Source organism: Metarhizium brunneum, chromosome 5 (genome assembly GCF_013426205.1).
Source record: "Metarhizium brunneum chromosome 5, complete sequence".
Classification (NCBI taxonomy): domain Eukaryota; kingdom Fungi; phylum Ascomycota; class Sordariomycetes; order Hypocreales; family Clavicipitaceae; genus Metarhizium; species Metarhizium brunneum.
The window spans coordinates 3,492,002-3,514,717 of record NC_089426.1 but is presented as its reverse complement, the minus strand read 5'-3'; the positions used below and the strand labels follow the sequence as shown (position 1 = coordinate 3,514,717).

The following is a 22,716-nucleotide window of genomic DNA, read 5'->3' as shown; positions in this document are numbered from 1 at the left end:
ATTTAAAGTTTATTAAATAATTAATAAACTTTTTCTTATTAATAGCTTATTTTAATTATTAATTTATTACTTATTATACTTATATTATTTTATAGCTTATATAACTAGCTTAACTTATAACTTATATTATAATTTATAACTAGATTATAATATAATATTTTTTCTTTTATAATTTTACTCTTAAAATTTAAGCCTTATTTTATAAATAATTTTATTTACCCTTTTTTTTATTAATTATAAGTATTTTACTTTCTTATAATATCCTTTTTTTATTATATCTAATTATATAAAAAAACCTAAAAAATCTTATTTTATTATTAATTATATTATAACTATTACTTTTATTTATAAATAAAATTTTAAGGTATTACTTTATAATTATTATTTTAAAAAAAAAAGTTTTTATTAAATTATTAAAAATATTAATTATTATACTTTTTATTATTTTTTAGGTTATTTTTATAATAATTTTTATACTTTTATAATAAATTATATATATAAGGTTTTCTTATTATAATATATATTATTAATATATTTTAATAAATTATATTATTAAGAAACTTTATTAGCTTAAAAAGAAAAAGAAATTAATAAAAAAACTATTAATTAAAAGGTATTATAAAGCTTAATTAAAAATAAATAAAGCTTTAAATTATTTAATATATTTTTAATATATATATTATTATTTATATAAAAAAAGTCTAAAAATAACTTATTATAACTTTATTTTTTTAAAAAAAATAAAAAATATAAATTAAAAAAAAAAGGAAAAAAAAGCTTAAAAGTATAAATTAAAATAGGTTTAATAATAAAAGTTTAAGGCTATTTAAAATACTTAAAACTAAAATACTTTTAATATTTTAGACTAAAATACTTTACTTAGTATTAAGTTATAAGCTATTAATAATATTATTATAATAAGTACTAATAATTTTTTAGGTATTTTATAAGTTTTTATATATTTTTCTTATTTTTATAGTTTTTTTATTTAATAAAATATTAATATATTTTATTTTTTATTTTTATATCTAAAATCTATTTTATTTTATACTTTATTTTATTTATAACTTTAATATTTTCCTTTATTAATATATTATTTAATACTTTTTTAAAAAGTAAAATATATATTATAAAATAATTTTTTATAGTTTTTAATAATAAAAGTTTATAATTATTTATTAATATTTATTTTTTAATAATAAATAATCTTAATTTTTTATAATTTAATTTATTATTTAATTATATTATTTTAATATTTTATTAAAGTAAATAAATTATATTTCCTTTTTTAAAAATTAATTTTTTTAATTTTTTATAATTATAATATTATATTATTTTATTTTATATAAATTCTAATTTATATTATATTTTTTTATATAATTTTTTTAGTTTATTTACTTATAATATTACTTATTTTACTTATAGTTTTTTATATTATATTTAAAATACTTTAAGGTTAAATTTATAATTAATATAAGCTAGTATTTACTTTATTAATTCTAATATTAAATTATTATAAGCTAATTATATTATAAGTAATTATTTAATTTAATTAGTTTATTAATAATTAATAATTAATATAATATTATAAATATTATTTAAGTATTTAATTTAATTTTTTTATTTATTTATTTATTTATAAATAATATATAATACTTAACTTATAATTTATTTTAAATTATATTATAAGTACTTATTAAAATTTAAAAGTAAATATACTTTTTTTATTTAATATAATTTTTTTTAATAGCTTATAATTACTTATTATTATTTATAAAAATATATATATAAGTTTTTTTATATTATTTACTTTTTTATATAATAAAAAATATTTATATTTTATAAGTTTATTTATAATTATAAATATATTATTATATTTTATATTAATTATTAGTTTTTTTAATATTAATAGCTTTATAATATAATTAAAAGCTATTAATTTTTATAATTATATTAATATTAATAATAATTATAATTTTTTATATAGCTTATATTATAAAGCTTTACTTTTTTTATATTATATATATTTATTAATAATCTTTTTAATTATTTTTTTAATTTCTAAGAAATTATATTATTATTATATTTTATTTAATATTTTATAAATTTCTTAATATTTATAAACTAAATATTTATATATTTTTTTAATATATTTTTTTTATAACTTTAAAAGTATCTAGGTTTTTTTATAATACTTTAAGATAATTCTAGGTTTCATAAAATATTTTTTTAATATATTTATAAACCTAATTTTTTCCTTTACTTATTATTAGATTTTCTTATATATTAGGTTTTTATTTTATATTTTTAGTATAATATTTAATTATTTTTATTAAAAATTATTATTTATATTAATTTTAAAAAGTTATTTTATTATTATAAGTACTTTTATATTATAATTACTTTTTTAACTTAAAGTATTTACTTATTTATTTTTAGATTTTTTTTAATAAATAATTTTATAATTAAATTCTAAAAAATATTTAACCTATTAAATTTATTATTTATTTAATTATTATATTATTATAAAATAAAAGATATTTTTATAATTAATATATACTTTAACTTTATATTTACTTTTTATAAAATAATATTTAAATTTCTTAAAAATATTAATAATTATTAGGAATTTTTTATTATAAATAAAGTAATTAAGTTTTATTTTATAAAGTTTTTTTAAGTAAAATATAATAAAATATAGTTTTTTATTATTATTTTTTTATTTAACTTATATTTTTAAAGTAAAGTTTAATAAATTAGTTTTTAATTTTATTTTTTTTTTAGGTTAAAAATTCTTAAAATAAGTTTAAATATAATAAGTTTTTTAATTTTATTAAAAATATATTATATTTTATTATTTTAATTTTATTATTTATTTTTTTTAATAAGTTTATTTAAAAATATTATAATTTTATTATAACTTTTAATAAATTTTTTATAATAGTTTATAAAGCTTTTAAAGCTTTATATATTTTTAATATTTTTTAATATTAATTAGTTTTTTATTACCTTAATTTTTATTTTTTTTATTTATATTTTATTTAATTATATTATATATCCTAAAAAGTCTACTTTTTATATATAAAACTTATATTTTATTAGTTTAAATAATAATTTAGTATTTTATAATATTTTTAATATTATATATATATACTTTTTATAATTTTTTAAGGTTTTTAAGAAAATTAATATATTATTAAAATATATTATTATAAAGTTATTTAAATATTTTTATAATATATTATTAATTATTCTTTAAAATATTACTAATATATTAATAAGCTTTATTAATATTATTAAGTATTTAAATAATTTAAATTTTATTTTAAAAGCTATTATTTATTTATAACCTTTTTTTATTTAAATTAAGTTATATATTTTTTTTAGGTTTATTATAATAAACTAATTTATATTATATAATTAATCTTATAATTCTAATATTAATAATAATAATATTTTATTTTTTATAATAATTATATTTAATTACTAATAATTTATTATTAATTATAATTTATTATTTTTTTTTAAAATAAATATAATTAGGTATTTAGCTTTTAATATTAATACTTTAATATAGCTTTTTATTAATATTTTATTAATATATTCTTATAATATTTTAAGTTTTTTTATATTTAAGTTATAAATTTTATAAAATATTATTAACTTTTTATTTATTAATTTAATTTTATAATTTTATTAATTATATTTAAGTAATTTAGTTTTTAATTTTTTTATAAATAATTTTTTATATTTTTAGTATTTTTTAAGAATATTTTTAAGTTTTTTTTTTTTTATTATTAAGCTTTTATTATTTTTATTATTATTTTTTTTTTTTTTTAAGTTTTTTATTTATATTTATAAGGTTTTTTCTTAAAGTAATAATAACTTTTTAAATTTTAGCTTTTATTTTTTTATTATTTATTATTATTTATATTTTAGTTTATAATATTATTAAAATTATTATAATAAATCTAATTATTTTTTTTTATATTTATTATTTTTATATTATTTATTTATTATTATTAGTTTTTAAATAACTTACTTAAAAGTTTCTTTTTTTTAGAATTTTATTTATAAGTTAAGTTATAATAAAATTTTATTTTTTATTTTAAATTTTATTAATTTTATTAACCTAAAATTTTATTTTACTTTAATTAACCTATTTTTTAATTAATTAATAAATTACTTTTTTATAATTATAAGTACTTTAATATTAGGTTATATTTTAATATATTTATAATATTAAGTTAAATTACTTTTAAATAACCTTAAATTTATACTTTAAAATAATTAGTTTTTTAATTAATAATTTTATTATTATAAGTAAAAAGTTTTTTTTTAATATTAATTAACTTATATAATATTTTTTTATATTTTTATAATAATTAATAATAATTAATAACTTTAAGTAAAATATAATTACTTATTATATTATTATTTATAAGTATATAAATATAATATTTTATAACTTTAATATTTAATATTATTTTATTATTTTATTTATCTTAGATTATATTAAGAGTTATTAGTATTTTTTTTTATATTAGCTTATAATTTTTTTATAAATAATATATTTTATTTTTTAAGTTTTTTAAAATAAATTCTTTTATAATTTATTATTTTATTTTTTAATATTATTTTATAAATTTAGTTTTATTTTATAAATACTTAAAGTAAAACTTATTATTAAATATTTAATATAAGTAATTATAAATTTAATTTTTTATTTTTTTATACTTTTTATATTTTAAGTTATTATAATTTATTATATATTTCTTATTATATTTAAGGTTAAACTTTTATTTATAATATTATTTATTTAGCTTTTATTTATTATAATATATTAATTTTATAATTCTCTTAGAATTTTTTTATTTAAGTATATCTAATACTTATTATATTTATTTATATATTATTAGTATTTTATATTATTACTTATATTATTTTTTAGCTTTATTTATTATATATTTTAAGTAATTTAATAATAAGTATATTATATAGTTTTTTATTTTATATTAAAATAATTTAAGTAATAACTTTTTTTTATATATTAAGATTTTTTTTATATATATATATTAATATTATTACTTATTTTTTATATATATATATAATTAATATATATTTAATTTATATATATTTATAAAATTTATATAAGCTTAATATTTAATAAGTATATTTAAATTAGGTTTTAAGATTATTATTTAATTATTATTAATTATTTTTACTTTTTATTTTAAAAGTTCTTATTTAAAATATAATATTTTAATTAAATATCTTTTTATTTTAATTAAAAATATATTTAATTATACCTTAATTATAAAATATACCTAATATATTATAAATATATATAATATTTATATTAATTATATATAATTTTTATATTTTAATAAAAGTTTAAAGTTATTTCTTTTTTTTCTTTTTAAATATTATAATATTAGGTTTTTTAATATTATAATAGTATTTATTATAATAATAAAAATTATAAAATATTTTCTTATTAATATAAAAAAATATTATTATATAGCTTATTTTTATATAATTATTAACTTTATTAGTATTTTTTTCTTATTTTATTTATTTTTAAATACTTTTAAAATATTTAAAATTATATTATTATTATTAATATTTATTTTTTTTATTTTATTTTTTAGTTTATTAAAAAGAATAAAAATTTATATATTTTATTTTTTTTTATATTATTATTCCTTTTAAATTTTTCTTATTTTTATTTATTATTATATTTAATTAAGAATTTTTTAATATAAGTTTTTATTTAAATATTTTAATAATTTTAATTTATAAAGTTCTTTTTATTTTATTATTATAAAAGTTTTTTTTTTTATTAATTATTTATTTAGTTTTTTTTATATTAATTATTTAGTTATTTATAACTTATTTTTTATAAAGTTTATAATTTTTTTTTTTAGTTTTTTTAATTTTTTTAAAAATTATTTTTTTTTTTATTTATTACTTATATAAATATAATAATTATTATTATAATAAAAGGTTTAGTTAAGGTTTTTATATTTTACTTTTAGTTTAATAATTTTATTTTTTTATTAATTAATAATATTAAGTTATTTTTTATTTTTTTTTAATATTAGCTTTTATTTTTTCTTAGGTTTTTTATATTTATTAATAAAATATTTTAGTTTTTTATAATTATAATATTTCTTTTTTTTTTATTATTTTTTTAATAATATTAAGTTTTATTTATTTAAAGTTAAAAGTATAATTATAAGTAATAAGTTCTTCTTATTTTTTTTTTTAGTTTACTTATTATTCTTTTTTTTTATAAAATTCTAGGTTTTTTTTTCTTATTACTTTTATATATATTATTAATATTATTTATTATTAATTTAAATTATTATTATTATATAATTTAAGAAATTATTTAATATATTTTTTTTATATAATTTATTTTTAATTTCTTTTTTTAATTCTTTAAAAAAAGCTAATATAAGTAGCTTATTTTTTTAATCTAATATTAAAATAACTTATTTAAAATATACTATATAATCTAATATAAATTCTTTTTATTTAAGTTAATTTATATAAATAATTATAATTCTTATTTTATTAATTAATTTAAATATTTTTTTAAATATTTTTTTAAATTTCTTATAATTAATAAATATTTCTTTTATTTTATTTTTTTAATTATTTTTTATATTAATAAAATAATTTTATATAATTAATTTAAATTATATAAGTATAATACTTATTATATATTTTTTAATATATAATACTTTTATTTATATATTAATTAATTTATTTAAATAAAATTAATAATATACTTTAAGTTAAGTTAAGAATTCTTAAAGTATTTTTAGGTTATTATTATAAGATTTTAATACTTTAAGCTTAATAATTTTTCTTAAGTTTTTTTATTTTAATATAAGTATTTAATATTTAAGGTTAAATTATTTAACTTATTAATATAATTATATAAGTTTAATTATAAGATTTTAAGGTTTAAAACTTTAAGGTTTTTAAGATATTAATAATATAATTACTTTAAATAAAATAAGTATTATAAATATTATCTTAATAATTATTAAATATTACTTAAAGTAATATAATAATTATTTAAATAAAAGCTTTTAATATATAATAACTAAGATTTCTAAGAAATAAACTAATTATAATTTATATTAATAAAATAATTAAAATAATTAATCTAAGTAATTAATTATTATATTAATAATAAATTATAAATTATAATTAAATAATTAAAGTTAAAAAGTTATAAGTAAAGCTTATTTAATATAATAATTTATATTAAAAGCTAAGAAATTAAAGTTTATTTATAAAGTAAATTTAAGGGTTTTTATATATTATAATATTTATTTATTATTTATTAAAGTTTTAATAAATTATAATTATATATATATTATTAGTTTATTTAAAGTTTATTAAATAATTAATAAATTCTCTCTTATTAATAGCTTATTTTAACTATTAATTTATTACCTATTATACTTATATTATCTTATAGCTTATATAGCCGGCCTAACCTGCAACTTACGCTGCAGCTTATAACTAGGTTGTAACACCCACTATATACTTATAAGAGCTAAATTCTTATTTTATTTATATAAATATAGCAGGGATAAATAAAATATTACTTACTATATAAGAAAGCCTTAGGTATTCTTTCTTATATGCTTTTTACTATAAATATAGGTTCTCTTAATAAAGCTTAGGATTTATATACTTCTATATTTTATAATCCCTATTATACTTATTAAGAAAAGGATTTATACTACTATTAATAGCTATTATATTATCCTTATTATATTATATTACTAAGTCAAGGAAGGTCTTAAATTCACTATATTTTTTATAAGATATTAATATTAATAATAAGAAAAGAGTATTACTAGACTTTAAGGTAATATACTAATAGTTTTCCTCTTATAATTTCTTTATAGAATATTTATATTCTATAAGCTACTTCTTAGTATTAAGGTTACCCTTAAAATGCTTTGTAAGGGCTATCCAGCTATAACAAGAATATAGAATAATAGCGGCAGTATACACAGGAGAGTATAGCTTCTAGTAATAGCTATCTAGCTTTTCCTAAGCCAAATTAATATAGCTTTATACCATAGTAACTGACTTAGCGTCTAGCCTATTAACCAGGTTAGTATCTATTTTTAGCTTCTTAAGGTGGTTAAGAAGAAACTCAAAGGATTAAAAGTATTCCTAGAACGCGCCAGACCAGATATTCCTATCCTTATTAGGCTTATTATTGCCCTAGAGACAGGTTAAGAAAGCGTTAAAGGCACCAAGGACCTTCAAAAACACATCGATAATATCCCAATCAGCGTCTTCTAGCTTATTATTACTCTTAGATATATATGACCAACCAAGAAAAATAAGAGCGAAGAAGCTTAGCACGCTGTATCATTTTATACCTCAAGTTCCAGCGGGTTTTATTATTAGATACTGGCATAAGTGGCTTCCTAAGCCTTCCTGTTAGCTTATTAATGTGGCTAGGTTTACTAAAGGCGATATCTTCTTTCTGCCATTCAAGGAGCAGTTAAATAAGCTAAGAAGAGTGGTTAATAGCGCCAACAAAGTCGTAAAGCCGCCTAACCGGCCCTTTTTCCCCTTAATTTCTTTAACTCATTACTGGCAATATTAAAGTCAAAGTCAGCATTATCTTTAGTCTCTATTATATTAGCAGTAGCACCAAAAATTAACTACTTTACCACTTAGCTAAGAATATGGCTAATACAGTAAAGTTAGTAATGCTTAGGGTTAAAGTCAAATTCACCAGTAAGGGCTATTATAGCTATATTGTTATTATAAGTATTATTAAGGACAAAGTAGCCTAGTCTTAAAGCATTAATCCTAAACTTTATAAGCACACTTACCACCTTATTAGTAAGATTCTCTCTAGTATATTATCCCTAAACTAAGAGCAGCCTAAAAAGTAACTTATAATAATTCTAATTTATATTAATAAAGAATATATTAATTCCTAGTAAAGATAAATAATTATAAGATATCCAGCTATTAAAAGTGACATAAATTCTTCCCTAGGCTATTATAAAAAGTTCTATAACTAGCCCTTATACCTGCTTATATAAGGTATTAAGTCTATCCTAAACTATTACTAAAGGAATTTAGCCTTTAAAAGTAGGATTAAGATAAAGAATAATATTCTAGAAGCTAGTGCTCCTAATAATACAAAAAGGGAGGTTCTTAATAGTAACCCATTTAATTAAGAGCTCATCTAATATATTAGGCTCTCTGACTTTTTTAAGCATATTACATAGGATATTCTATTAGTTATTACTTTAAGGATTAATATTACACATTATGGCAAGGCTCTTCGAAACAGAGGTTGGCTTTGTTTTATTGCCAGATAAATCCTACGAAAGCAGCACGTCAGCAATTACGAATATATGCAGAAGGAAAGAATTAGTACATTGAAGCTTACATATATCCTCGCGTTTGCCTGTTATAACTCACAAATTATACAATATCGGATGTGCCTCCTCTATTGTTACGGTCGAGTCATGGTGTGATTCCGACTTGATTCGCAGGCCCTCCCTGCCTATGAGAAAAAGGTTGAGGATCAAATCACAGTGCCTCTTGGAGGTGTGAAGTTCCCTGTCCCCGCCAATGCTGTACGTACCAGACTCTATCCGAATCCTGTCTGATTCCTGTTTTCTGACCAGTTCCTTACAGTGGGGAGAGAGCCTGCTGTTATTTACTTCTAGATTAGAGCTATAAAGTGAACGATTTATAGGCATGCTAAACTTGTCTACCTCACACATACGACCATAGCCGCCAGCAGAGCTTAGGATCCCGTCTGATCTCCCTTAATAACCTGGCGAGCGCTGGATTAGTAGTTGGGTCGGTGACGACCAGCGAATACCCAGTGTTGTATGTTACTTTTTTTATAACTATTTCTTCGGTTCATTTTTTGCTGAAGCTTATAACTAATCTCCATTGCTAGACTTCTCTCTGAGTATCGAATATCAATATAGCCCTGCATCAAAAACAATTCCAGGCTGGTCCCGACTTCGCGACTGGGTCATACACAAAAAGCTCGATAAGGAAGTCAATAATATTAGCACAATCCAAGCTGCATTGAATGGAACGCTGCTCATCGCACCGAACGCACGCTCCAAGACGGGGTATACCTCATTCCCGTTGACTATTACAATCTCTAATAAACGATGTAAGGCCATGCCGGAACCCCTTACCATGTCGTCTCGCTCCATCTCAAGTTCCTCAGTGCTCACCATCCCTTGTAACTACCACGGGCAAAATAGCTGTAGCACAAGCAAAAGACACCTAAGCCTATAACCTGTAGAAGCTAGAAGCACTCGGCTTAAGCGAAGACACGCTCCCCCAGTCGACTGTTATACTCCAAAACAATACCTCGATTGTATCCCAGCCACTACCGCAAATTCGTCTCTTATCAATAAAAGTGGGCGCAAGCCTTACGGCCCGTGGCAGAATATATTTACCTACGAAGCAGGATACACTAATATAATGGAGTATATCATAATATAGAGTACGGTGGCCAAGCACCTACCGCGGCTTAGCAAGCCAAGGACGAGGAGACGGGCAAGCGGAAATTCGCCTCGCTCGTCCCAGACCAGTTCAAATCAGAGATTGAAGTAGCTGCCCAAATCCCGGCCTACCTGCGCATGGGAAGTACAACGTTGTGCTGGCTTTACGTTTTGTGCCTGCGGTGGGTGTGTGTACAATGAAGCCTTACCTGATGTAGTACCGGCACGAATGAATATTAGGATAGGTCAAAGAAGAGAGGAATCACATACGATCACCTTGCTGCACTGACCCTGATCCAGCAGGATGCCGTTCCGGATGTAGCAGAAACGCTCTCCTGGCGGTTCAAAGACATTGACTTTGGATGGGAGCCGCGTGTCGCCCTTCACCAACCCATCAAATCACGACAGATGGGCCAAGAGTCAAGACCACAACCACACACCCCAAGGGGCCAAGGGCGTACCCTTTTGCAACAGGATCGTGGCTCGCCCCGGCCTCGGTCTCAGCAACACGACCATGCACAACTACGTCAAAGACGGCCACGCGTTCATTGAACCAGACACTTTTTATGACAATATTGCCAAGTAGCCAAGCCCGACTCGTTATATTCCACCCTGCCACTTTAAGCATACCGCATATCGGGAATACACTGACATAGTTGTCCACAGTGCCCTGGCACCATGGCATAATGCAATATCCAAACCTACAGTCCATGGCAGGATATATTTGCCCACAAAAAAAGTATTCTTGGCGCTATTATATTTGTATTTTGGTTCTTTACTGTCCCTGGCTTAGTACGGCCAAATATTGTGTTTCAGATGCAATGCTTGCACGATGGTTGCATTATCATTTGTATTAAAAATAAAACAACAAAATAACTCAACTTGATACGCAACTATATTATTTATGTATACCATAAAGCGTGATAATTTTCCCTCTCACTATAGACTCAATCGTCCTCACGTACCCTATCATGGTCCAACCCCTTTCGTCCCCCTTGATGTCGCCTGCACATCATTTGTGAGTCAAGAAGACGCCGCATCTCCATGCAGACAACTTGCAAATTACATCACATCCTTCCGCAGGCTACACTCATATACAAACCAAAATGTAGAATATACACACAGAGGTCATACACTCCAGCATCCTCACTCAGATCTCCCATTCCCATTCGCATCAACCTTCTCACTGTCAGCATCACCCTCCACCAATGCCATCACGTCCAGCCATGCACTGGGTCTTCGTCTGCCTTCCTCGTAAATCCCGTGCAAATATTCCTCTGCCTCGCCTGCAAATGCCAAAAGCTGCTCCTCACTTCCCCATTCACCCGTAGCCATCAATCCGACGGGAATCTTGCCCTCTCCCTGTTTCGGCGCAGCATACCCCACGGGTACCGAAACCGACGGCGTGCCCGTCATATTCGCCAAGAAGATGTACATCATGTTCCTGAATGTCGTGTTCGCGTCATTCATTCCCAGTGCTTCGTCACCAGGATGCTTGGGCCAGCCGTTGAGGGGAGTCGTAGGCGACATGATGAGTATGCCGGGGTATTTTCGAAACAGAAAGGCGAAATGGCGCATCAGGACCGTACGCATGGTGTTAAACTTGAGGAAGTCGGCTGCCGGCGTCTGCTGGCCAACCGTCATGAGCAGCCGGTTTACAGAGCCCACGAGGGAGAGCCAGTCTGCCGGGTTGACTGTTCTTCGTCGAGCCGCCTCGGCCATTTCAGTGATGCAGATCATGCCGTGGGCGAGCTGGGCGTCGGCAAGGTGAGGGAGGGAAATGTCGACAATCTCGTAGCCTCGCTCTTTGGCGAAGTAGTCTAGTGCCTTGTTGCAGTGCTCGATGACTTCGGGGTCAGCCGCGTTCAGCCACTCGCGGTACACGCCCATGACACGCTTGGCAGATGGCGGAGGCGGCGTAGAGCGCCCAAATACACCTTGGATGCCATCGTCGGGGTTGGGCTGCGACATGAGTCGATAGGCAATGGTAAGATCGGCAACGTTGGCCGCAATGGGGCCTGTGATGCACATGGTGCTGCCCATGTACCCCGTTCGATGGTGGGACGTCTTGAGGCCGTATAAGCCGTTGAAACTGGCTGGAATGCGGATACTACCGCCGGCATCCGTGGCGACGGAGAAGGGTACCACACCGGCGCAGACGGCGGAAGCTGGCCCGGAGGAAGACCCGCCGGGATAGTACTCGGTATTCAGGTGGTTAGTCGGCGACCCTTGCGCGACCTACATGATATTGGGTGTAAGTTGCTAGTAGTTATGGTGGATGGAAAGTGAAACGTGTGTGGTGAGCCGGTGCTTACATTTAAACCGCACGTATCTGTGAAAGATGAAGTCAGTATGATGATTTCGTCGTCGCTAACAACGATGTAACAGATAGCGACAGATAGCGAAGGGACTGACCTGAACCAAGTTCATGCATACGATTCTTGCCGAGTACCACAGCTCCAGCATCTTGAAGCGCCTGCACACACCACGCAGACTTCTCCTGTCTCTTGAAGAAGGGCGAATCGGCATTATACTTCATGCCGTTATGGTTGACATAGCCCTTGACATTCACATCGTCCTTGACACCAATTGGTACGCCATCCAGAATACCCAATGGCTTGCCAGCAGCCCATCGTTCTGTCGACGCCCGGGCAGACTCAAATACGAGTTCGTCGTTCCCGTGGTTATTAGCCCAAGCGTCTTCATACCTGGTCTTGTTGTCATTTCCCGGTTTGGTCAAGGGGAGAAGAGCCTTTGCGACATCGAGAGGGGTTGCTCTGCCGGATTTATAGAGTTCATGATAATCTTTGATGGAATAGTACTTCGCTTTGGGATGGACATGTTTGGCTTCTAGAAGAGCAGGCTCAAATTCGAGCACTGGGCCAGTTTCACCTAACGGGGTCACGCAGGGCTAAATCGCCAAACCATCAACACCGTTGCCATCGCTGCGCCATGTAGAATGCCACATGCAGGGGCTATCGACTCACGTCAAATGTGTGCGGAACGCCATCCAGGACTGAAAGGTTCTTGACCTGCCCGAATCCAGCATTATTCCAGAAGAATCGCTGCAGAATTCCTGACCTAGAGACTCTTTACGCCCATCATTTGGTCCGAGTTAGCATATATCTTACTATGGAGGCGAATCTCATTGCCAACACGTACAGAGCGCTCGCAGCGACAAGCGAATATCCGCGCAAAACTGGATTCTTGGCCGGAGGCGGCGCATATTTGGTCTCTGGGCCTTCCACAGGCTTGGGGTAGTTGACAAAGTCGTTCGGTGATACCATTGCAATTACTCCGTACAGAACCGGATATACAGCTGTTGAGAGTGTCTATGCCGTTGAGGTCAGTCGGGCCCCTCTGGCGAGAAACTAGAAGCTTTCAAAAGTGTCCAAAGGTCCGAGGTCCTAGCTCGGAAAGTTGGGCGAATTGGCTGTCTCGACGATCTTGTCGTTTACTCCTGGCTGAGGTGGCGCTGGGCTGAAGGGGACCAACGCGGGCTCAACGGCATCGAGAGAGTACCTCGGTTTAAGTATAACGACAAATGGCTAGGGAGGTAAGATACAGCACTAAAGTCTGGCCTGACTATTCCCTCAACTCCGGAGACGGCGCCGAGGTAGCGCCCGGCCATTTCTGGCTGGTGAGCCCTAGACTTTGGTAAACGAGCGCAAAAGTGGGTGAAGCGGGATACGGGGTAACTTATTACATGGTTGACGAGTCCAGCAGTGCCGTCGCCAGGGAGGTACCTCGCGCGACTGCTTAGGATGTGATGATTCCATTTGTACAGAGCAAGGCACAAGATGCCTGCATTGCTCTGGGTTGGGACCCTGTATAAGAAATAGGTGCCGGGATTGGCGCCGAGCCCCGAGCTTGGAGGCCGTCTGGTGGCCGCAACAGGCTGAGGCAAGATGCGAAGGGGATAGATAACTTGCGCCTTGCCTCAAGCCTGTCAGCACTCTCAAATAAAGCTCTCTCCGAGATGGCTCTCTGCTGTTTCTTGCAATTACCGGACACAATATCGGAGCTGAATTTTGGCGGAAGGACCCCAATGTGACCGATATTGACATGCATGCATGTGATTGTTACTCAATTTAGCATCCGCAGCCAACTGGGTCGTACGAAAATTCGGTACGACGGCAATAACGACATGAGGCATCGCTTGCAGCTTGCAGGCCAGTTAGTAACTACCCATGCAATTGTCAACGTCAGCCAAGTGTCCACTGTCGCCGTGATGTATTCCTTGAAGCCCTGCAACAGCGACAGAGTGATATTGCCGGAGGGCCAGTAGAGTGCGCGGGCATTCATTCCACCAAAGAGAGCCGCCAGAAAATTACCAATGGTTGCCTGATTTCCTCTGGTTTCTAATGGCTCCCGGACTGGATTGACGCTGTGTCGGCCAATAACTTATATACTTGATTCACAGATATTTGATGCAGCTGCGCGAGCCTTGCGCGCTGCAGTGATGCCACCGGATTCCTATGGAGCAGCTCAGTTTCTCTCGGACCAAAAGGATGCTTTGTCCACCGCGTCGCCGTCTCCGACGCCGTGATTGCTTGTCTTTTCCAGTTGTCCAAGTCCTGAGTCGCCCTCCTTTGCTTCCCTTGGTCTTGATTCCGTTGACAACTTCACGTTTTGTCACGGTCGGCGGCAGAACCAAACATGATGACTTGTCTGCGTATGGGGCAAAAGGGGAGGAATATTTCTGGTTCAACTGCCGTTTCAGACGTGTGGTACTCCGCACCAAGCCCAGTGATACAGTGGATGGATGGACTCCGGACGCAATGCACGCGGCAGGATAGAGTGATGTAATGCGTCCGAACTCGATGTTGCCCGTACTTTGCATTCCATCGTGGCAGTGACCCCGAGCGCTTTGTCTGCTCAGTGTTTGGGCAGTCTGCATGTGCGCCGTATGGAGTACTCCTCCATAGCCTCTCTCCAGTCACCCAATCTCTCTCCTGCCACTGTCACACCAGCAGTGCCACGCGAAAGCTCGATGATCCACAGGCGGGCCACTAGAGAGGGACAGGCACATCTCAAAATATGGGCCGTAGATGAGCGAGAGCCAGGCCAAGAGTGCAGTTCCAAGTCGGACCATTGATTTGCTGGCTGGCCATCCATCCAAGCCACCCATCCATCCAGCCCTGCACAGGAACGCATGGGCAGCAGCAGGTGTGGCAGGTCGCAGGTCGGGGGACGCAGGATCACGAGTTGTTTGACGTGTCAGCCAGACACAGGATCGTAATGTGGGCTGGTTGTGTTGTATGGGCGAATACGTAATATGATGCATCGTTCCTATGGGCATGTTGTACTCGACAGAGACATCATAGGTTATTGAATTGTTCGCTCTTTTCCCTTTGCTGGAAAACAACATATAAAAATAAAATTGAATTGATGGCGGCAGAGTTGAAAGATGTGGCAGTGCCGCTCGTGTGGATGGCCGAAAATTGAAGTGAGCACTTGAGCCTCACGTCTGGTATGGCAGTCTAGTGTCTGGCAAGGGAGGGAGAGCAGCCCCCACTTGCACTGGCAAGAACGACCGCAGAACGTGGACCTGGCTGCCCCTACCGTTTCAGTATCATACAACAACACCGTACACCATGGAATCCTGACTCTGCTGGTCATGAATTCTAGTAACTGACTTCTTCCGTATCAACCATCTACTATAAACACTTTACTTTTTTTGTAGAAAAAAATAAGGGCTCGCCAATCTTAGACGTTTTAAATATTTATTTAATTGAGGGGATGCCGCTCCGTGTACGGAGTACTCCGCACTCAAGCACATACGAATATGGTACTGATGAGTGGGGCCGGCCAAGACGCCAGTTGATACCTTTCGGCGACGTACTTGAGTGCTCTGCTCCCTACTGTGAACAATCTGACAGGCACAGGCACACAGATGCAAGCACCTCCCGGCCACCGTCCATGCTGCCCATCCAGCAGCGCCACCAAAGCCGAGTTCCAAGGGTCCAGATCAGCATGTCATGAACATTGAGGTCCTCAACCCGCCTCCCCCCTAGACCGCGCAACACAGCCCACTTGGCCAGTGCGCCTTGGGACCTGGGCGTCTTCGGCTCAAGTCACCAGCCTGCTGTAGCCCGTTGCCCTCTGCCCTCTCTGCCCACTCACTGCCTACTCCGTTCCGCCGCCACAGTACTGACATCCATCCAAAAACTTCACACGGCTCATCCTAGGACCCCTACCGCAAGGCCTCCTGTGTTTCCATCCTCTCAATCCTAGTCTTTCGTTAAAACATCAACCTACTTCCGCTACTCACCTCCTTATCCTCTCGTCTAGACCTCAATCTGGTCGCTCTTGTGTCGCTCTCTCTGTCCCGACATCGTCTTACTCGAAGTAGCACAATCTTGTCAATTAGCACCGTGCGGTACTTGGGTCTTCGATTCCCACAGTGACCAGACCGACTCGATCACACACCAAATCTGTCACCTCACGAACACGTCCGTCATTCCACCTCGCAAACCACGGAAGCGACTCGGCTCCCGCAATAGCGGCCCTCGTCTTAGTGATTTCCCGCGCAATTAGTCACCATCGACAGATCCGCCCGACTCCCGGTTGGAGTCGACAAGTTGCCCACGGTGGCTAGACTCGAGTCTCGCAAGTCCCTGCTGGGTGCCGACCCGGGCTTTTCTCAACACAAGCCGCATTATAGCCAGTCATCATCGTACGGTGAACAAAGCAGCGAGTACGTTCGAGATTACGGTCAAGCGTATCCCCAACCTGCCTACCCCCAAGCGGAATATACTCAGCCTACCTATACCCAGCCAACATACGCCGAGAATGCGAATCTAAACAACTACGACCAGGGGTACGCTGGTCGACAGGGCTTTGTGTCTTCTGCTCCAGCTACGAGTATACGTCACGATGGCTGGGAATTCGTCAAGTCCAAATGGTCAGCGGCATTCATGGCCGTCACCACATTGCAAGCCATTATTTGTCTTGCCTTCGAATCCTACGTGTTTGCCAAGTTCCAAACTAGTTTAGGCCCGCCTGTCAACGTCGACAAGGTTCAGTCGCAGTACAAGACTATCCCGACCTTCTTGACCCTCTTCATCTTTGGCTTCTTGTACGAACTCGTCATTGTTTGGGATGCCCTCCGTAAGAAAAACACAATCCAGGTCATTGGTGTCTGCATCGCCAACTTGGCCCTTCTGGTCTACACTGCTCTTCAAGTAGAGCAGATTCAGATGGCCATTACAGTTTTGGATGAGCACGCAGCTCTTGAGGTCGGCGTTACCTCAACGCTGCTCTTCTCTCAAGTCAAAGCATTTCTCATTGCAATTCCTTCCGTAATTGGCCTTGCATCTATCTGCATGGGTTTCATTTGTTGGAAGCTGTATCAAGAATTTGCATGGGATATTTTGAAGAACATCGGTGCTGATTATCGCATGAAGAAGCGTTTTCTTCATTATCAGGTATGTCTCGTCTCAAGGACTGCAATTGCTATAAATTTGATAGTTAACAGCGATTCCCCAGATTTACATTGCGCTTCTTAAGTTCGATTTCTTCTTCTTCCTGGGTTTCATTATTCAGTTCGTCGTCGTTGTCGCTCAAAAATCTGATCCGGAGTTCGCCTTGACGATTGCCACCATTCCAATTACCATTGTCATTCTCCTTGCCGCGGCATACTTTACCCGCCGAGAGAACAAGCCCGGCATGGTTTGTGTCATGATTTTGTTTCTGGGTGGTTCATCCTACTTCGTCTTCAAGCTTGTTCGCATCTACCAACCCAGTCACAAAGATTCCTACTTTGCCGTCCGCAAATCGCTTACAGCATTTGCCGTCATCACCATATTATTGATCATCCTCACTATTACGAACGCCATCATTTGCATGAGCAATTTCAACAAGGGACTCAAGGCTCACCTGTTGGCTCCGCGAAGGGTTGAAGAAAAGCCAGATGCCACCTCAATCAGCCTCCACGATGTCAAGCCACAGGTACCAAGCCGCATGACCATTGACTAGATACCCTCGTCAAAGAAAAAGCAGATGCGGCCAAAAAAAACAAAATTGAAAACACTATAAAAAAGTTTGGATACCCCTGGAAAGTAAATTGGCGGGTCTGTACAAAGCTACGAGTTACGAGCACCCGAAAACAAAAGATCATCTGTCGTAAAGCTCGTATATCGTGGGGCTGGCTTCACGATGGCAGCGACCACTGTCGTATGTGCGCATTTCATGGGGCGCCAAGCGACCGATCATATCTTTTTGATCGAAACAACTCGAGGATATTTGTTTCTCATTTCCTTTTCTTTTGTCTTTCCTTGACCTCTCATTGAGTATTGGCGTCGGCTGTGGGAGACAGACACTAGTGCCATTTCCAGAATTTAGCAACGGGGAGTTACAGGATACCACGTGCCGAGAGTGAGTGGAGCATTATTTACATTATCGATGTTTTCTGGGGGCCAGTTCCAGTCAGAAATACACCCCAAGCTGGGTTCCGATCTGGGGGACTGATGGTCTAGCATCATCAGCAATTTTCTCACCAAAAGGTTGGATAGGATTGGTTGGAATTCGGGTGGATAGGGATTTGATAGACGATTTCCTTGGAACTCTCCTTGACAGCCTTGGCTGTACTTTTACGAATATAAGGACTAAACATTACATTTACATAATAGAGAATCAATCAGGCCATTAAAGATGTGGAAAAGAAGGCGCGACTAAGGGCAGAGCCAAAGTAAAGCACCAAAAATATAGCTAAACAAGCACCTAAGGCACCTGTCAGCTGCCTTTTTTAAATGCCTCAAGTGCCTGTTAAGATACTTTACATTTTTGGTGCTTTATTTTTGGCTCTACCCTTATTTCCGCCTTCTTTCTAATCTTTAATGGCCTGGTTAATTCTCCTGAATTCCTTCCTTTAAGCTGGCCTTCTTTTTACTGTAAAGGGCATCGCTGTTAATACCGGCCGCGGTGTCTTTTTTGCCCCCTGGATCTCGTCAGCTTTAATCGCTGAAGCTTATAACAGGCAACTTACTTGTGTTGGCCATCGTCTTTCGCGTTATGGCCAAGTTGTTGTTCGATTTGACTGCTGTGGCCAATGCCGGCAAGTTGCGGTGCTTCAGGTAGCGTTACAGTGGCGAGGACTCACGAGTGGTTGCGTTATATCTTTATAGTAGAAGAGATAAAAGTCCCGGAGAGAAATAAATAGGATGCACTCTTGGGATGCGGACGAGACCTCCCTACTATATAATATGTCTGGCCATTTTAAGTTTTTAGAGTGAGTCACTGGTATAGAGTGTATATGGGATTACGTTTACTTCCATGCAGTCAGTGGCTGAGGCTATCGCGAGATAACTTGACTTAGCGTGTCTGACGCATGATGCGCAGACGGTGTATTCTTTGGTCTTTTACCGTTTTTCAGCTTCGCACAGCCCAGCACTACCTCCCTCGGTATGTTTCCGGATATTATGCTTACACGATACTTGTGCCATGCTTGCATCATCATTTGTCATGAAAATAAAACAATAACACTTGACATAATATCACCTGCTTGAAACGAGGACAAAATGTGGCGCGACTCTGCAAATCATATGCTATATCTACTTGTGATTCCTCGTGTATTCTGAAGACTGGCTGAAACAAGCTCGTAACACTGGGGTAATTGATAAAGAAAGAGCACCACACGGAGCCAACCAAGAGAACATGAAACAATACCGACAGTCAACGTGGTCCAGGTCGTGATTGAAAGGGCAAAAAAGAAACAAAAGAAAAAGAAAAAATTGTGTCGCTACCGCCCATTCCAAAACGCCAAATTGATGATATGCCTCCTGCATGCGACCCATGAACCAAAAAGAAAAATATGGCTACAACGTAATCTTGATAGCATCACGTAGGTGCCCTTCTGTAGGACAATAAGGACATTTGTAGCGTGAACCTTTCGCCGCGATGTTCTGCAAGCTCTCTTTGCAAATGACGTGGCCGCAGGGGAGCATCATAGGCGGATTCTGCTCAGTGGTCTGCTCCTTGCTGACGGGACAGACAAAGATGGGGTGGTAGATCATGGATGGCGGAAGGGGCGTTTCAAAGGCGAGTTCGTTTTCGGTCGTCCACTCCGTCTTCTTCTCCTTCATATAGGTTGTGTATTTGATGAGACGGGGCAGAGCAATGGATCCCGCTGTGACGGCCATGTAGAGCGGCGATTCGGCGGAGAGGCCCAGCAGGGAGCAGAATTCGCGCGTGAAGGAGGTGGCGACATCTTCAAAGGCGGAGTCGATTTCGAAAATTTGGCGGTAGGGGGATTCTTCGAGATTCGGCGCGTACACCATGGCGCAGGAGAGTTGTTGGATATCCTTTATGTGACGGGATTGAAAACGGCCAAAGTGCTGGCGGGCATATGCGAGAGCTCCCATCCGGCCGTTGTTGGCGTCGTCGGGGAGACCGTTGACTGAAGGACCCTTGAAGAGCCATACGAATTGGAGTTTGCTGAGTTCGAATTCGAGGTTGCTGCCCCTTGTTTCCAGCTTGGGGTTGTTGATGCGCGCCCAATCTATGGCTGGGACAAGATTACGCTCCTTGAGCTGTGCGAGGATACGGTACATCTCGGAGAATTTATCCTGCAAGTCTTCAGAGTGCAGTCCTTGCATGTCCTCGTCCCCGTCGTCATCTCTCTTCATGTCATCATCGCCATCCTCGTCGATTCTTGACCTCTTGCTGTGGGATAAAACGGAGGTGTGATTTTGTTCGCGGAGGTTTTGTTCTTCTTGGAGGAAGGTTGACGCTACAGAGAACTGACCCTCTCGTAAAAGGTGCATCGCTATGGCTCGGTTGATGAGTTCGGGATGGTCGGCCATGGCATCTGTCTCCATGGGAAGCTCTCGATGCGGAAGAGCCTGGAACATCAGTTAATCTCAATGTGCATATTATAAGGAAGATGTTATCGGCTCAAGGTGACAAGGCCGGTAGAACTCTAGGAGAACTCACCCTGTCCAGCGCCTTGCCAAAGCTTCTCTGAGCCTTGGTCACATCTTTCAAGTCCTCGGTTATGGCCTCAAACCGAGCCTTGACTGGGTTTTGCAACGTCGTCATGGCCATGCCAATCTTGTGAGAATCATCATCTGTCGGCAGGGTTAGTCATGTCTGTGCACCATGAGATGCTGGGCGACTGAAGCAGCGGGTTCAGGTCTCGTACCACCAGCCACTTGCTCCCGTGCTGCCGTGAGTAAATCAATTATCGAGTCGACATCGTTTATAGCTGCATTTAGATTAGACTTGCGCATGCGAGCCAGTTCTGCCAACAGCGGCCCAAAGGGCGACGAAGGCATGTCGTCCTCCGCTCCAGCCATAGCTGCTAGTCTGAGAGCTTGATGCCGAGTGCAGGCGACGGTGGGAAAGCGAAGGTCGTGGAGTCGATGTTTGTCAAGATATCGTGCCGGCAACGCTTTTTCCCGGGGGGTTGCCTGCCCGTTACGCAAGCGGAGGAAGCGTTGTCGTGGATGGAGCTCGCTGGTTGTCTCTCGGTTGGGGATTGACGTCGATGATGGTCACGCCTGCTCGGACGGCTTTCGGGGGAGGGCTTATCGATAGGCTCGGGATGATGTGGACGCAGACAACTGTTGGACCCGCAACTCAACGACAGCCGAATGCTTGGATCAATCTTCACATCACCACGAGGCTTCACGACGTAGATATATAGGCAGCGGGCGTCAGTCCGTAGTACCACTATTCTACATGAGAATGGGACCGTGGTCCATCTGGCTCTTCATATTTGTGACTGAAGACTTGATGAGGGGCACTGCCAGTGTGCAAGCTGGGCCCATCAGGTGCTCTTGTGCGCTCAAGTGCCACACACACACCCAGTTTGGCAGTTCACCGTACTCCTTGAGGCTCTCAACGTTGAATTTTTATGCTTTCAGAGACTTCTGTGCACATCCCGCGGTGCCTTCCGGTGCCGTCTTTGGCCGGACTCAACATTGAAGCCAACTTGATATTTAAAATCTACGGATCACGGAGGACTGAGGACTCGCTGTTGCGCTGGAAGGCATTCCGGTTGAAGCTACACAGCCCCGCTGCAGGCTGCAGCGCCAATCATTGCCCCCACCGTCCCTTGTCTTGTCCCTTGTCTCGGAAAGCTTTCAGCTCCCACGCTCGGATTGATTCCCGCTCAACCGCTCAACGACTCGGCCACTCTACCACAACTAACTGCATCACATGCCATCCCACACACTGA

At 34.4% G+C, this 22,716-nt stretch overlaps 3 protein-coding genes and 1 non-coding gene across 4 annotated transcripts; 1 reads left to right on the top strand and 3 right to left on the bottom strand.

The window, feature by feature from the left end:
- Positions 1-8,720: 8,720 nt before the first annotated feature.
- Positions 8,721-13,822, bottom strand: FAAH (Fatty acid amide hydrolase; the record flags this gene model as incomplete). The annotated part of the gene is made up of 6 exons (XM_014686286.2): positions 8,721-8,736; positions 11,686-12,773; positions 12,851-12,867; positions 12,951-13,446; positions 13,523-13,616; positions 13,698-13,822. 6 exons carry the CDS (start codon positions 13,820-13,822, stop codon positions 8,721-8,723), a joined length of 1,836 nt encoding a protein of 611 aa, XP_014541772.2.
- Positions 9,792-9,907, bottom strand: G6M90_rRNA00000002. The gene has a single exon (XR_010715673.1). It is a non-coding gene; the product is annotated as a 5S ribosomal RNA (ribosomal RNA).
- A 1,175-nt stretch (positions 13,823-14,997) lies between the features above and the next one.
- G6M90_00g091190 (uncharacterized protein) lies at positions 14,998-18,515 on the top strand (the record flags this gene model as incomplete). The annotated part of the gene is made up of 3 exons (XM_066131392.1): positions 14,998-15,080; positions 17,089-17,965; positions 18,027-18,515. The coding sequence occupies 3 exons, from the start codon at positions 14,998-15,000 to the stop codon at positions 18,513-18,515; spliced, it is 1,449 nt and encodes a 482-aa protein (XP_065987489.1).
- Positions 18,516-20,353: 1,838 nt separating this feature from the next.
- On the bottom strand, positions 20,354-21,832 carry RMD5 (the record flags this gene model as incomplete). The annotated part of the gene is made up of 3 exons (XM_014686284.1): positions 20,354-21,379; positions 21,471-21,604; positions 21,679-21,832. The coding sequence occupies 3 exons, from the start codon at positions 21,830-21,832 to the stop codon at positions 20,354-20,356; spliced, it is 1,314 nt and encodes a 437-aa protein (XP_014541770.1).
- Positions 21,833-22,716: the final 884 nt, after the last annotated feature.